A 16,121-nucleotide genomic window follows, 5' to 3' on the forward strand; every position below is an offset into this window, starting at 1 on the left:
AGAATTGAGTAGTTACTACCTTTTGCTAGTAATCACCTCAACCACAACTTTTATAACTATCATGAACAATCCTTATTCATCTTTCTCTTTTTCTGCATCCTCTTCTGTCGTGATACTCTGTAGCTAACCCAAGCTTTACACTATCTTTTCTCTCTGCCCTTAAGCCATCTGGTTCCCACTGAGTGAGTCTCTCTATTCCCTATAGCCATCCTGTCTACTCTGATAGTGTCCACCTAAACCACAGGAAGCATAACTGCAGTTTTGTAGCATTTGCTACCAAATGGAGTTTGAGTTATTCAAATCATTCTGTTTTAGGTAGGAAGCAAAGCAATTCAGTAATCAGGTGTACTCTCTAAAAGCAAAGCTCAAAATATCTATGTATAATTTTGTTAACTGCTCGATCAGATGTGAAATGCAGATCCTTATGGTAAACCAGACTTTTTCCGTTTATGTACTTGGCTTACAGATCTAATCTTTTAGTGGTATGTCTTTAATCGCTTTAAACTGTTTGTTTCACTAGTGTTTATGATGTGATTTGGCTCAGTGGAGCTTACATTTGAGAAGCAAAAAAATGCTATTACTTTTATATTTAGTGATAGCTGTCCACTTTTGCGTAGTGGATTTAGGGCCAGAAAACATGCCTTTAAATACTATCTGTCTTACATATGAAAGGAAGTACTTTAATTTCTTATATTAGTTAGTAAGGGCTACTACTTGTCAAATTCTGCCTTTGAATAAAATTTAAATTTTTCTGCAGTTAAATAATAAAAAGTCAGAATACTTGAGTTGAAAAGAGCATTAGTTTAAACTAGGAAAGTGGCCACTTGAAATCTTTATGCCTTACATTTGCCGTCAGTAAAACTGGATAAAGTTACAAGTAAGTGGTCCTTCTACCTTTCATGTCTACCTAAAGATGAAAGCAAATGTTTAAAACTTCTCAGGAGAAAATTCGAGTCCATCGAAGGTTGAATATATTCAAGTTAGGACACATGAACCCCCTAAAAGACCATATGAAATTGAGCTCAAAAAATGAGAATGGTTGATTTTTTTTTTCTCTTCTTCAAGAGTAATTTCTTACTTTTTCAATTCAGTAATGATTCTTCTGTTTGTTCTGGTTTCTTGATATTCTACAAAAAGTCATTTTAGCGTTGGTAATTTATTCACTGAATCCAAAATGGACTGCTCATTTGGATTGTATTCTCTCTGCAAATATTACATTTACTCCCTCTTCAGTGAATTTAATGCCAATGTTTACAAAATTGCTGCAATACAGTCCACATTGTAATTTCTTTTGTCTTAGGAAATTCTCCACAACAAGCTGAAATTTTAATATTTGCTATGCTACAGTATGTTCTTTCTCTTAAATGGAAAGAATAGACAGTTGTGATAGGCAAAATCCAGTAAGGAATTTCTATTTTGTAAGCCCTTTTTCTTTCTGGTCTGTTTGTTGTAGGTTTAACTGGGATGGGCAGGGCATTGTCATTATTAATCAATGTCTCAATAAGTATTTCTTATGTTAAATACTAATAAAGTCCAGTGAAATTAATTCTGAATGAATATACATGAAAATTCCTTTTATATGTAATATTAATTAACACATGAACATTTTATTCTAACTTCGATTTTTATTTTAACACATGCCCATGAGTTGACAGAAAGCTTTTGTTGACAGAAGTAGTATTATGTATTTGCTGATGTGTTGATCCAAAATGTAAAAATGTTTACAAAGGGCCATTAGAAAAGCCCGAACACCCCCTGATGTACAAGTGTCCCTATTTTAAAAGAAATCTACCTGTGACTCCTAACAGACTATGTTAGATAACTGTGTGCAAAATCACAGAACTGGTCTTGGACAGACATGGAGAAAGGGTGAAGCACATCTCTTCTGCATTTGAAAGAAAAAGAGGGAAAGGAGAAAAGTCATTGACAATGGGGATGATAATGATGATTGGTGCTTGAGAGAAGGGCCCAAGAAGTTTTATCAGTAGGAGAAATTTTTAACAAGGCTGAAAATGTGTTACCAGCTGTGGAACAGCTGCAACTGGGGAAAAATTGCAAAACATTTTGTCTGATCCAATTCTCATAACCCTGTTGTTGGGGGAGAAAAAGTGTATGCAGTATCTCCAGCTTTTCATCTGGTTCATTTAGACAAGCTTGAAAAACACAAACTGGAAGTAAGTGTTAAACAATAATTCTGTCCTCTGAGCAATTTGAATCTTACCAGCACATTCTAAAGATAGCTGTCTCAAAGCTTGTGTCCACTTTATGTCTATATTCTAAAAGCACTTTCACAAAAACTTTTTCAATAGTGTTGAGCATTTCTCATGGTAAAGGTTTGTGGTGGACTCTAAAGATATAAATATGAATAAGACAAGGACTTTGTTCTTGAGATTGTAGTTTATTAATATCTTTCTAGAAATACAAACACATTAATAAGGCATAGTGTCATAAAATTTATAGTAGAGTAATAAAGAGACATGAAAGAGAGTGAAAGGGACAAGTTTTTTCACTCCATGTAAAAGGATATGGGAAGAGGCTCTAAAGAGGGGGCCCTTTAGAGCCGAGCCTTCAAGAGGGTGGGAGAGTTAACCTGATGAAGGAGAGAAGACAGTGTGAGAAGTCAGAGGATGATATGAACATCACTGCTGTGCTATAGACTGAAAATGTGCTTCTATACCAGACTCTCCTATTTGTAGCCAAAGATTTATTGGGCAATTCAAATTAAAAGCTACCTCTCAAATTGTTGCCTGGGAAACACTATGTAATGACTGGTTCTCTTTTAGTACACAATTGTTAAAACAAACTAAATATGGCTGAGAAGGACCCCATACTTCTATATGTGAATCCTGGTGGAGGAGTGGATGGACTGTAACCTAGCCTAATAGTCAGACAAAATTGAAAACCTAACTTAGGAGTATGCACCTGTAACGATAACTGAGTCTTGGGCAACCCAGTGGCCATACTTCAATCACTAATAGACTGCTAAGTGTTCAAACTGTGTTCAAATAAGGTAAACGCCAACCTGTAACCAACCCAGCTGTTTCTGTACCTCATTTCCCTTTTTTTGTCTATAAATCTTATCCCACCATGTGGCTGCACTGGAGTCTCTGTGAATTTGCTGTGATTCTGGGGGCTGCCCAATTCGCGAATCATTCATTGCTCAATTAAACTCCTTTAAATTTAATTTGGCTGAAGTTTTTGTTTTATCACAATTAATAATCATAACAAAATTCAGTGACAATATGCTTAGGTTCAGAAAACTGCAGCACCAGGTCTCTCTGGGATAGCAAGAAAGCACGAGTTCAGCTGCTAGACTTTTGTCCTCCAGGCACTCTCTGAGCATAACAGAGACATAGTATTAAGACACTAATATTTTTCCAATTAGACACATGTGCCACAGGCCTTCTCTGATGTTTCTGCTGTTAAATTTCGTGTGAAACTACATAATGCCCAGCTACAAATTTTTGTAGCTTCTGAAGATCTTCCTCCAACTTAAACAAGTACCACATCCCTGTAGTGCCCTTGTAATTTTTCATGAAAATAAAATCTCCCCCACTTCCCCCAGACAAGTAAACTAACTTATCATCATGCAAGGTTTGGCAGCTGGCTCTGTGGTGTCACTCCCTGACACCTAAATGTGCCACCTCTAATCACCCCTTTTGGTCTATCGCCACCTAGGGAAAGAATGGAAATAGTTACGTGAACCCCCTTGCGGTACCTGGGAAGCAAATTTAGAAGAGCAGCATAGTGTGTGATTTCTTACAGAAAATTTTCAAAGAAATCTGTTCATCAATCAAAGCAATCAAGTCTTTAGGGATCCTAGTATGGTATCAAGTTTCAAATTCAGCCTATGGGTGGAGAGTGGTAGCAAAGATCAATTTCCTTGATATCTGAAAGCTTAAACATAACAGCAGTTGCAATTATTTAAACAATATTCTGTTAAAAAAATGCTTTTCTTCTTATTAAAATAACTTTAATACAACTAATTCCATCACAACAATAATTCTAATATTAAATTTGTCATTGTATTAATAACAGATAGATGGAAAATATAGAAAAAGCCAAAGTAGAAAATTAGAATGACCTATTTTGTAATTCTAAGAGATTTTATAATTTTGATTGTATTTTTCCTATTATTTTATGTTCATGTATATTTAAAACACTGAGATCACAGTGTGCATATTGTTTTATACTAGCACATAATCCCTTAAATTTTTTATATTTCTCCCTAGTCTTTTTCTATACCTATTAGGTGTCATCGTATTTGTTTGTATTTCTGGCCAATTTTTTCACTAATTATTATTTTGTAAACATTCTTATTGTTTTTACAAAATCATAATGACTGATTTTAATCGCTATCTGATATCCTACTGTACATAGGAAATGTGTATATATCCTACTATATATAAATATCTGTTAAACATCTTTGGGTGATTTAAAGCTTTAATTATTATAAATGTGGTTTCTTAAAATTCTTTTGTATTTAAAACTGCATTCTTCTTGTTGCTACCTGGTTCCACAGTGGCCGTAGAATATAGTAATTTGGAGTGATGTAGCCATAGGCTTCCTAGGGCAAATAAATATTGTATAAATATGATGCATGAATATATAGAGACAACTTTAAAGCACCTCACTGTGAGTGACTGGGAAACAGTAGCAGTATAACGCCCAATTTTGTCTCAGCTATCATAATTGCATGTTCCATAGATAATCATCAGTAATTAAAGAGGCAAAGATCCAAATCATGCTATGGCCTACAAAGAGTAGCGGTTGCTGTGGTATCCACGGTTGTCAGCTAAAGTTATCAGGGGCTATAATATTCCAATAAAATGTGTTTATACTTCTCTCTGTTCTTAATACCACATACTTGGCTATTCACATAAGAAAGTCTTAGAATATCTAAGTAGAGTTTATTGAGATTGTTATCAAAATAACTTGTTTTTACTGGTTTGTTTACAAGGCTAAGGGCTTTTCTTGAATGAAATGTTGATGTTCTAAACTAACAAAGGTGTGAAAAGAATATCTGTCCTTTAGCAAGACCATGAGAATTAAGTGCCACTACCTTCTAATATGAAGGAACACATGTGTACTATAACAACATGTGTATATAACAATCATACCCCAGTGTAAGAAGGCTGTATAATTCCCTTCCTTCCATAAATAAAAAACAGAGCCAAATATGTTTGGATCATGGTTTCATGTAATAGTGCTCTTTGATAAAAATAGACCTGAATAATGAATACTAAATAGGAAGCTGACTATATGAACAAGAAAGAAAATGCATGCCTCATATCAAAGAAGCCAGCCACTAGCATTAATAGCAAGCCATGGAATTAAGCTCATTAAAACATTTGCCTAAAGGAGAAATCTAATTTATTTCTTGTATTTATTCATGTTGTATGATTAATAGAAAGCATGGAGGTGGATTTCCTGATCAGGAGCATGATTTTAATCTGCACAGAATACTTTTATATAGTTTTCTTACATGAGCATTACAATTAAGTTCAATTGATGGTATTCAAGATTTGAACTTTTATTGTAAACAAAATAAGCACTCTTTGTTCTTTCTTAACCTTTAATCGGGCCACTGAGGGAAATTCTGTGCTTTTAAAAGTTAACTGTGACAGACAGAATTGTCTATCTGGGTTCATAGACAAAATCTATGAATCTCCCATCTTCCAAACCCTCTGTCAAATTCATTCTTTTAAGAGTCTCCTGAGTTATTTAATAAAACTCAGTCGTAATCAAACCAGTCAAATACCTTGTATGACTACAGACAGACTCTAAGATGCGTTTCAAACATTCCAGCATTACAAATGCACAATCCTATCGAGATAAAAAAAAATCTTAGCATTTTCAGAGGGATTTTTAGTTTCCTTCACACATACATTAGTCATGCCTCAATATCTGTGTACATTCTAGCCCTTCTGCCTAGAATACCCTTATTTTCCATAAAAGAACTCCTACTCATTCCTGAAGATTTATTTCCCATGTCAACTCTGCTGCAAAGCCCACCATGACTACCTTAGATAAGATGTCACAGTAGAGCCATAATGGGTTAAAACCACAGTACCTGGGTTGGATTACAGTCTCTATCTCATGATGCCTCAATGGTTTCATCGGTAAAATGGAGATAGTAAAAGTAGCTACCTCATAGGCTTGTTGTGATGGTTATACAAGTTAATTAATACATGCAGAGCCCTTTGGATTTTGTAAATTCTTGATAACTATTAGCTATTTTTAGATAGTATCGTGCACAACACCACATCCAACTAATTTTTAATTTTTTTTTGTGGAGATGGGCTCATTGCGTTGCCCAGGCTGTATATTCTTATATATTCTTTAATTATAGAACTCGTTTCATTATGCTGTAACGTCTCTTTATATCTATCCCTGCCTCTAGAGGGAGAGCCACTTAGCTTGCAGACTGCCATCTCCCTAACGTATCAGAACAATGAACTTGGTTCCAAGAGTATAGAACTCAGTGAATGTAAAATGGATGAATGTATGAATTAATGCATAAATCAATAAATGAACCCAGATGAATAATATGCCAAAGTTGTTTCTGTATATCTCTGTGATACAAATAAATGTATGCTCATTCTATTAGCCAAGTATTTGTGGATTTGTATTGGTGAAATAAAATATAGAAAACTCTTTTTCTTATGCCTTGACCCCAAAAGCAGTGTCATAACCCTTTTACTTATGGTGCAACCAATAATAGGACTGATGGAAAAACCATCAGTCCTGTTTCCTTTTAAACCTGCTCAGTTCATATTTGACTTTAGCATATGCTATTTTACTCCATGTTTTATTTTGTCACAGGTTAGACATCTAATTCAGCATAAGAAGAAATCATTACAGTCAACATTTATGGTCACCAAGAAATAAATGTATCTTTCGTGTTCTCTGAGAGAAGGTTTGCTTCATTTATTCTTTTCTCTCAATAAATGCTCTTTTCTAATGCCTTTGTAATGATAGAGACTTAAGGATGGGGAAAAAATCTGGATACTTTCTTCTCTGTGTCACTTTGTATAAAGACTTCTTTACAGCCATGTTCAAATGATTTATGTACATATTGTAGATGCAGTAGCAGCAATTATAGAGCTATCCCTACCACTTAACCTGCAACATTCTGAATGGCCATTCACTGGCCACTTAAGCTAACATCTGCTGCTTTGGTAGTCTAGTATCCAAATAGAATGAAAAACCGAAAGGGTAAAACTCCAGTAGGCTTGTTCACTTCAATAGGTAATGGTGGCATGTGTGTGTATGCATGTGTGTGTGTGTTTTAAGTCTTAGTTTGCATTATCCAAAATTATCTGTTTTTTATCTTTGCATAACTAAAACACATTTGTCTTTTCTACACATTTTTTTCCTAAATTGGAAATCAGACACAAGAAAAAAATATAAACACTGTCCACTGCGTACTTTATTTAAGGGAGGTCCTATTGTTTTACAGTTACTCTCAGCCTCCCAAACATAACATTAACAATGTTTGATACTAATAATTTTTCACAATGCTGGAAAGTTTAACCAACTAAGGCAAATACAAATAAAAATACCTGTGAAATTACTGAATCTATGTAACAAAACTAGTTTCATTAATGCTCTTTTGGATCTAATTGGCAGCTTAATGATTGAACCATTGACTTTTAAGGCTATCAGTAAGATCAGAGACCAGTTTATCTAAACAATTTTAAATATTTCATCATTCTTTCTGATGGATTCCTTTCTTCTCCTTCCTCTCTCACCGCCTTTATTTCATGACCCCATTGTTTTTCCCTGATTCTTCATCAGATCCCAGCTGCTGCCCCAGTGCTCCATCAGGCTAGCCTCTCCTCAACTGCCAAAATTGTCTTCTTTACTCATTACTTTGCCCATACCTCTTATCTTATCCCCTGGTGACTTTACAATGTCCTGCATATTGCAAACATCTTCTCACACTCAGCTTCAGAAGGATCTAAGAGAGAGCACCAGACATCCTCCTTCAAAGTCCCAATACATGCCTAAATCTCCTGTCACCCAAGTCTTTTCAAAGTCCCTCTTATTATAGTTAGTAAAGCTCTTGCCTTTGTTTCTGGGCTTTTCCCAAAGTACCACTTACTACTAGGAACTCCCTTTTCTCTCAGAATGCCTATATGTGATTTCTCCAGCATGACAGCCTCAGGGCAGTGAATCTTCTTACATGGCAGCTCAGAGTTCTTGGACAGAGTGTTTCAAGAGGCTCAAGTGGAAGCCACAGGGTTTATTAGGACCTAGACTTGGACTTTCCAGAGCATCACTGCTGCAGCCTCTACTGGTTAAGCAAATCACTCAGACCAACTAAGAATAAAGGTGGAGGAAATTAGACTCTACCTCTTGCTGTAAAGAATTGCAAAGAATTTGTAGCCATTATTTTTATTTTATTTAAAATATCTTATTATTAAGATAAGTTTTGTCTCTTCTAAATTATAATATCCAAAAGTAACAGGATAAATTACAATTTGACATTTGATAAATTATTTTAAATTACAAAAATAATTTTTCTGATTTTAGCAGATATATTGAAAATAAATAAATGTAAACATAAAATACATATTCACTCAATAAAATATGCAAACTTTTGAAAAAGTACCATTTAATACTTTCACATAACATGCTCAGCACATTTTTTTTAATTTTAAGCTAAAGAAACTATGATCTTCTTGACAACAGTGCATATTTCATTTTTATATCCCTAGCAACTCTCTCAGAGCTTGGTACATGGTATCTTCTCAATAAATGTTTGTTAAATTGAATTGAATTAGTCCTGGATTTTGAGGTTGACGTAGCCAATTTATTGACTTCTCTGAATGTGTTGTGAAGGAGAAGAAAATATAGCAAGAAAACCCAGCCTCATCAAGGGAGAATCTAATAGTAGCAAGTGGTATACATACCAGTTAATATGGTTCCAGGAAACACAGGTGATGGTGTTAGTAAATCTTTCTTCATGCAGTAGAATGTTCAAGAGATTGTCCAGTTAGCATAAGCTCATGTCTAAATTACTTCAAGAACTGGATAGCAAATATTTTGGATTACTTCTGATAAGGTTTGGTCATTTTGTAGGAAAGGGGAGTAAATAAAAGAATTCTATGAGGCCTATTTGTCTTTAGAGAAAAAACAAGCTAACAAAGAGTCAATTGTAAGAGCTGACATAATTTTTTTCCAATTCATAGCTTTTAATATGCCAAAGTAAATTAAAACATCCTTTTAATCTTGGATGGAATTTGCTTCTTAAAGCTATGATCTTGTGTTTCTTTGTTAATTTCATATTTAAAAAATTCTTGGCCCATAAAATTGTTTTATAAGCAGAGCCACCATTGTCCATTGTGTAATTTGAGAATCTCTGGGGCTATCCTCTTGCCATCTCACTGATTCCAGAGTTTTGATTAGAAGGGTGGGCATATTTTGTAATTTGTTTTTATCCTGAGGCAATTTTATCAGATTTCACATTATAGTACTTCTTAAATTTAATTCTATTTTTTCTGCATGTATTAGAAAAAAAAAATCACCTCTTACTTCCAAAAATCGTATCTACTTATTATACTTGTTTGTCTGTGTTGTTAGAATAATTTATTTAAAAATTCTTTTAAGCAATCATTAGATTTTATATCATATCTTTCCATTTTATTAATATTAGTTGACAATACTTGGTTAAAGCCAATGTAAAGAACTGAAGTACAAATTATTGCTATAGGTTTCCATGACATACTTTCCAAAGACTTTTCTGTTCCTGGTGTGCAGACTTGAAAACTAAGGCATAAGATACTGGAATAACTCACCAAGGTCATCTATGAGAATAGCCGACCTGGAGAGATTATTACCATCCCATGATTCATTCTATCTCTTTCTAGTTCTGATATCCACCTTTAAATATCTTTTTCAACATGAATTGTCAACTTCTTATATTTAAAACCATACACTATAGACTTCCCATTGGAGACTCACAATTTTACTGGTAATGTGTTTTAATTGCTAGCTATTTTCATATTCCTTGTATTTATTTTCTTATTGTTAAATTATTCCTTTGCATATATACACACAAATTTCACATATATGTGGATTTTTTTTTCCAATTTCCCAGCTCTTGTTCTCCCACTCTCACTTTCTAAAAACTTGCAAGTAACTTAGTTTTCTGCTGATTCTTTCCTTCCATTGGGCAACCTTTTTATTTCAATGTTTTTGAAGTGATGCAGTAAAAAAAAAAAAAAAATGGCTGTCTTTTGTTTACTTCCTTGTACATTAGCATGTGTGACATGATCAAATATATTAACTAGGATGTACATATCTTAAGAACCCAGAAGTATACTATAAGCCCTTTTCTTTTAATGCCCCAAAGTTTTGCAGCTTTAGCATAGCTCTAATGCTGTGCTTAAAATGAACATGAACATTTTGGGACAAATGCATTAAAATGGTGGTATCTAAAACATATATGAATATTTCTTTCAGTGTTAAGAAAAACCCATCAAAAGGTATTTATTTAAGTCATAAACATTTATTTAAGTCATCAACATTCTAGATCAATGCTAACCCTACAAATAATATCATAAAGAAAGGTATTAACTCATTGTATTTAAAAGCTAAGCTACTTAACCGTACTTACCTATTCTGGTTTTAAATTATTTTTAAAACTTTCAGTTGACGCACAAAAAATTTTGAGTTATAATATTTTTTGCCCCGAAAGAATTTCTTATTAATGGAAGGCTTAAGCAAATATACATATATATGTATATTCACTTTTTAATTACTGAATTATTTATAAGTGCCGTTAAGTTACTATATATCTAACTATTCAGAAAATTTATTTTCTCATCTGTATTTATAGTGCTTCTGACTTTTCCTTCTGTGTGTGCTCTTTGTTGCACTTCGCATGTATTTGTCATAAGATTTTCACTGAGACTTAAAAGTAACAAGCTTTCAAACATCATTTTAATTTAGACAGTCATTAAAGAGATAAGAAATCGATGTTTTAAAATAAGTTCCAATAACTAAATAGTTCTGTATCTGGAAATCCAAATTCCATTTTCAGTTTTTGAGAAATAATTTTATATATTTAAAAAAATTTTTAGAAAGGCAATCTGACTACACACACACACACACACACATATTTGTATATATATTAATGTAATATTTGTGTGGTGGAAAATTCCTGTAAATGTTGAATAGTTTTCCCTGAAACTACTTGTTAACATTGAAATCAGATAAGGTAAATCATATGCTTTATTGAGGTAAGCTGTCTAAAATAAGTTACCGCAATTTTAAAAATTAATAAAAACCATATGTCCTTTAGAACTTAAATTGAAATCTGCATTGTTCCTTTAAGTCAGCTGTTCTAGGAATGTGTCATCTTTTGAAAAGATAAATTAATCATCTACTTCATCTATATACATTAATAAAAAAGATTCACCTTCTCATCTACTTTATCAAAAGTAATTAGTATATTTTTATTCACATATAGTATCTTTTAGTGATTGAGATTTTAATTGAGGATATTTTGAAGGAAACAGCAATTATCTTTTTACAAAAAACAAAACACCAAGAAAAAGAAATGCCAGCAATCTAATGGTTAAAACATATTGCCAAATCATTCAGTAGCGCAAGGCTCTTTAATAACATTCGTACAAAAGTACTTTCAGAAATTATGAGATAGGAAATGGCTTTTTGCAAGTTCTCCTTCCTCAAATTATTATTCAACCTCTTATTAAAATAAAATCTAGTTAACTTCTTTTGGAGCTTGCTCAAACATTTTCTATAATAAAAAAGAATCTTGTGAAGGGATTTCCATAAGTTGTGCTGCATTAATGACTTAGAGCAGCTTCCTTATCTGTTATTCCTTCCTCCTAGTAGACCTCAGATGATAAAAATATCCATAGACACAGTGAAGTCAGTGGCACGCCTGGCTCTCTCAGACAAAACTCCATGTGATCACATATAGGCAGCCTCAGTGAGGCTGATGCCGTGCAGCAAGCAGTAGGTAATGAGTCTTTGTGCAGAGTGAAGCTCTTGTTGCTGAACAATAAAGCATATGGTACAAGCAATAAAACACAGGGCTGGGAAATTTAAGAAGATTCCTCTGAACCAGGAAGAACTGTGTCTTCGGTGATGCTGACACATATGATAAAATGATCATTTATTTTGGATCCTAATGAATAAAGAGTGCAAGGACTAAGACTACAGCTATTTGAACAGGTTGGTGATTTTATAAATTACTCCAACACTTCCTTGTGTTTGACTGGATTTAAATTAGAATGGGCTGGTGTGTTTTGCCTTAAACAAAAACTTTGCAAGATATTTGTAGTGTATAATATTAAGGATGCACTTGAATTGACCCAATGCGATTAAATTGTCGATGTAGTCAGATGTGACAGAGAAATGTTGATATCATTATGTTAAACTGAAAAGTTATTTAGTCTATTTTAAAAATTTATGGGTAAGAAATAAATTCATCCAATAATTTTTAATCTCCTATGTATGCAGAAATAATATAAAAGAGAATACTACTGACAAATAGTTCACATAAAAAGCTTCAAAATTATTTTTCCAGTGTTAAAACAATCTGTATTGCAATAGTTTACATGTCTTATAAATTAGATAATATATCATTCAAAATTTGTTGATGTGTGTTAGTATACTGCAAAAGGAAGGTTTGGAATATTTAATTATTTGAATTAAAAAATTTAAAAACAAGGAAATTTTGAAATGTAAATAACACTGTTAGAACAATGTATTTTATACTTTAGTAACACATATCTGTATTTATTTGTTGTGTGCTTTTAATTTTTCATGTTATATTTCTTTTGACAAATGGAAAAGATGATTGCACAAAACCTTTTATTTTATAAATATTATTCATTGATGTTTAGAGAAAAACAAATTTGCTTAATTTTTAAGAGAAGAGATTATTTGATGATGCATATTTTCATTGGCTTACCATTTAGAAAGATTATGTGTCGTTATGTATATTTATAAAATATGTACACACATGACTTTTTCTATGTAGAAAATAACCACTTCTTGCATTTATGAGCAATAGAGAAGTTTATGTTTCAAATAGAGAGATTGTTGTGTGTAGCAAAATAAGGGAAGAAATAACTAGCAAATAATAGCACAACACTGAATATCTTTGCCAAAGACAGACAAGCATTGCTGCTATATGAATCTTTAGATTTAAATACATAGTTTAACTTTCCTCTACATTTTGACTGCTGTATTGTTTTAAAGGCATCCTGGGACCTAAATTCTTTACAATTAATTTTTGGACACCACTTAGGATGATAGTCTCTAAGACACTTGGGCACATTTAACATTTTACAGAATTACTATAGTGACCTCATGTATTTGTGTAGTGACTAATATAAATTTATGCCTGCAAGATGCTGTTTAAACCCACAGCAACAAAAAGAAATACCCCATGTGCCTGATTATACGTGCAATATGTATTTGAATTTTAAAAAAAAGCTGTGTTTCAAAAACAAGGGAAGTTAATGAAAATTTAAAATTGGCCTTCCACACGTATTTAAATGAAGCATTTGACTATTTGGGTTTCCTTGGTTACCATAGTCGCTGCTGACAGCTTCTCTTGGTGGGGAGGGAGTAAGCAGTGAGAATAGGACTCTAAAACAAAGCGTTAAAATCGTTTATCCATTAATAGACACGGGGAAATGTGATGCTGACAGCCCAGTAAAACCCGTGCCCACTCCCCATCGCGTATTCCTGCTCTCCCGTGATTCAGGTAGCCTGGCAGAACCGCAGTTCCACAATTCCTTACCCAGCATTCCGTTTCAGCTGCTGGAGGACTGCCTGAGCCTTATGCAAATGAGACCAGCTCGGAGGCTTTGACTGCAGAAGCGAGAGGAGGGGGCAGAAGGGAGTTCAAAGGTCACAGGGCTGGTGGAAAGCTGGATCAGTTGCCTGAAAAAAATGTACTGGGGTTCCTTGCAGCAGTGTTTTGCAGCAGTTAAATGAAGTGTGCTTTATTTCTGAGAGTGAAGATTTTACAGCGTGTGTGCCGTAGTCGTTATATAGTGCACGCAGGTATGGTGACATTTCATGATGCGCCTGATTTTATTTCTATTAAAGACACTGATGGGCATTGGCTATTTTAATTCATCGTGGCAATTGGCAGGGTGTTCCTGGTTTTCAGGATTCCCTTAACTAGTTTATTTTTTTAATTTTCTTCTTCGTATTTCTCTACTTGAAACATGGGTGTTTTGTTCCAATAGAATAATTTCATGTGAGAAAAAACTGGGTTTAGGCTTCTAAATAATTCCATTTCGGGGGTAAGTTCTTTATTGAAGAGAGATCTCTGAGTTGAAACATCTAGAAAAATATTGAGGCTTACAACTTTTAGAGGATTTTCACATTTTTTAAAGAAATGTATTTAAAATAAGATCCGAGTTCCTAGCCTAAGATTCTTGTGATGTATCTGGTATTAAATAATGGAGTTCTTTTGTTCATATCTCACACAATCTCATAAGGACAATTTTAATAAGTATATTTTCATTCCATTTGAAGGGTTTTGGTTTTGAGGGTTTTTGTTCTATATTTTATTGCCAAATATCTTCTCAGAGCAATAATTTCTTCTATTGGGGCTAGATCCTTTAAACCCTTCTTTGATTTTTCTAATTGTTATAAATTCTCTTTGGGACTTTTTGGATAATGCTATTTGAATTTAACGTGTTCAACTTCCTATGACTTTTCCTTTCAGTTAAGTCTGCATTGTAAAGTGATCCTTATAAATGTCACAGACAGGACAAAAGTCTTCTTTCCATGCACGAAATATCACACTTTTGTAAAATGTGTGATTACATCATAGGAAAGTCTGTCCTGCACCAAATAAATGTGTACTCACTTTTATTGTTCATATTTTTTTATTTCTAAAACATATTTTCAAACAAACTTAATTAAAACAGTACAATCAAACTGTTTATTCCTATCATTAAAGCACTTAAGTATATCAATTCAGCAGTTACAATGTTGATTAAAAAATGTTATTTTCATTTGCATCAACTGTGCATCTGTCTGTATTACAGGTTGTATGTGTATGAAAATATGTTGGAAAAGATGAAGAGGCAAAAATAGCTTTTAGCCATGAAATGACTGCTTTATGTTTTTATATTTGCATAAGATATTTAAAAATGAATTTTATGAAGCTTACATACAAAGAGCTAGTACATATTTAGTTAAACTTAATTACTTTCTTTGCCCTGAAAAGAGGGAGTTAATTTTATTATAATGGTTAAGATGAGGTATTTTGGCAACAATATGTTTTATTGTAAAATAGAGGGGGATTGAGGAGGAACCAAAACAGGAGGATAGCTATTTAAAACAGTGAAGGACAATTATTTCAAATGTTTATGAAATTCACTTAGTGGTTATTCAGGGCCAGATTCTCACCCTTTATCACTCTATGGGGACATTATGACATTTATCCAGGATCCTGAGACTAATTTAGGAAAAGGAATTCATGTTTTGTATGAGCTTTTAAAAAATTCAAAAACTGGCATTTTCTTCTGAAGTGTTTCTCTTTTGAAACTTTCAATAATGACTTTAGGTAAAAGGGTTATTTTTTAAATTAGCTATTTTCTTTTTATGTTGGTCAGAATACGCTGTCCTCTGGTCCAAACAATATTTATAGGCTTTGCTTTTATACCTATATATAGATATATAATAGTTTTTTATATATGTATAAAACAACAAATATATACATATAATTGTTTTATATATGTATAAAACTATATACACACACATATATGTGTAACAATATATGTATGTTATACATATTATTGTATATATTATGTATACACACACACACACACATATATATATATTTCAAGCAGCCAAAGAAAATATTTTCAGTGGCAAATCATATTTAATTCAACAATTTTTTCTTAAAATGTTTAATTTTATATTTAATTCAGTAGCGCCTGTAGTTTGTGTCTACTAATCCCTGTGTGTGTTGTAGGCAGAGAGGGAGAAAAGAACCAAGTTTAACATTCATTTAGGTAGTCCAGTACTTTTAACTTTGTAAATGCAACTGCTACCACAGAGCATGTTCTGAATATGGAAATAAAAACAGTGTGGGCAAAGAAGGAAAGCCC

The 16,121-nt window shown here is 33.1% G+C and overlaps 1 protein-coding gene across 4 annotated transcripts in view; it reads left to right on the plus strand.

The window, feature by feature from the left end:
- Positions 1–16,121, plus strand: part of CSRNP3 (cysteine and serine rich nuclear protein 3) — a 211,980-nt gene that overhangs the window by 89,517 nt on the left and 106,342 nt on the right. Inside the window, exon 1 of one of the 4 annotated variants that reach the window (XM_063694954.1) lies at positions 11,777–12,210. The exons of 2 other annotated variants lie outside the window; for them this stretch is intronic. Coding sequence is in view for 1 of the 2 variants with exons in the window: in XM_031008414.3 (XP_030864274.1) it covers positions 13,983–14,055 (73 nt within the window). In the remaining variant the exon portion in view is untranslated. Of the gene's footprint in view, positions 1–11,776; positions 12,211–13,094; positions 14,056–16,121 lie in introns of those variants that run through there. One more of the 4 variants, XM_031008414.3, reaches the window with a different exon arrangement.

Source organism: Gorilla gorilla, chromosome 11 (assembly GCF_029281585.2).
Source record: "Gorilla gorilla gorilla isolate KB3781 chromosome 11, NHGRI_mGorGor1-v2.1_pri, whole genome shotgun sequence".
Taxonomy (NCBI): domain Eukaryota; kingdom Metazoa; phylum Chordata; class Mammalia; order Primates; family Hominidae; genus Gorilla; species Gorilla gorilla.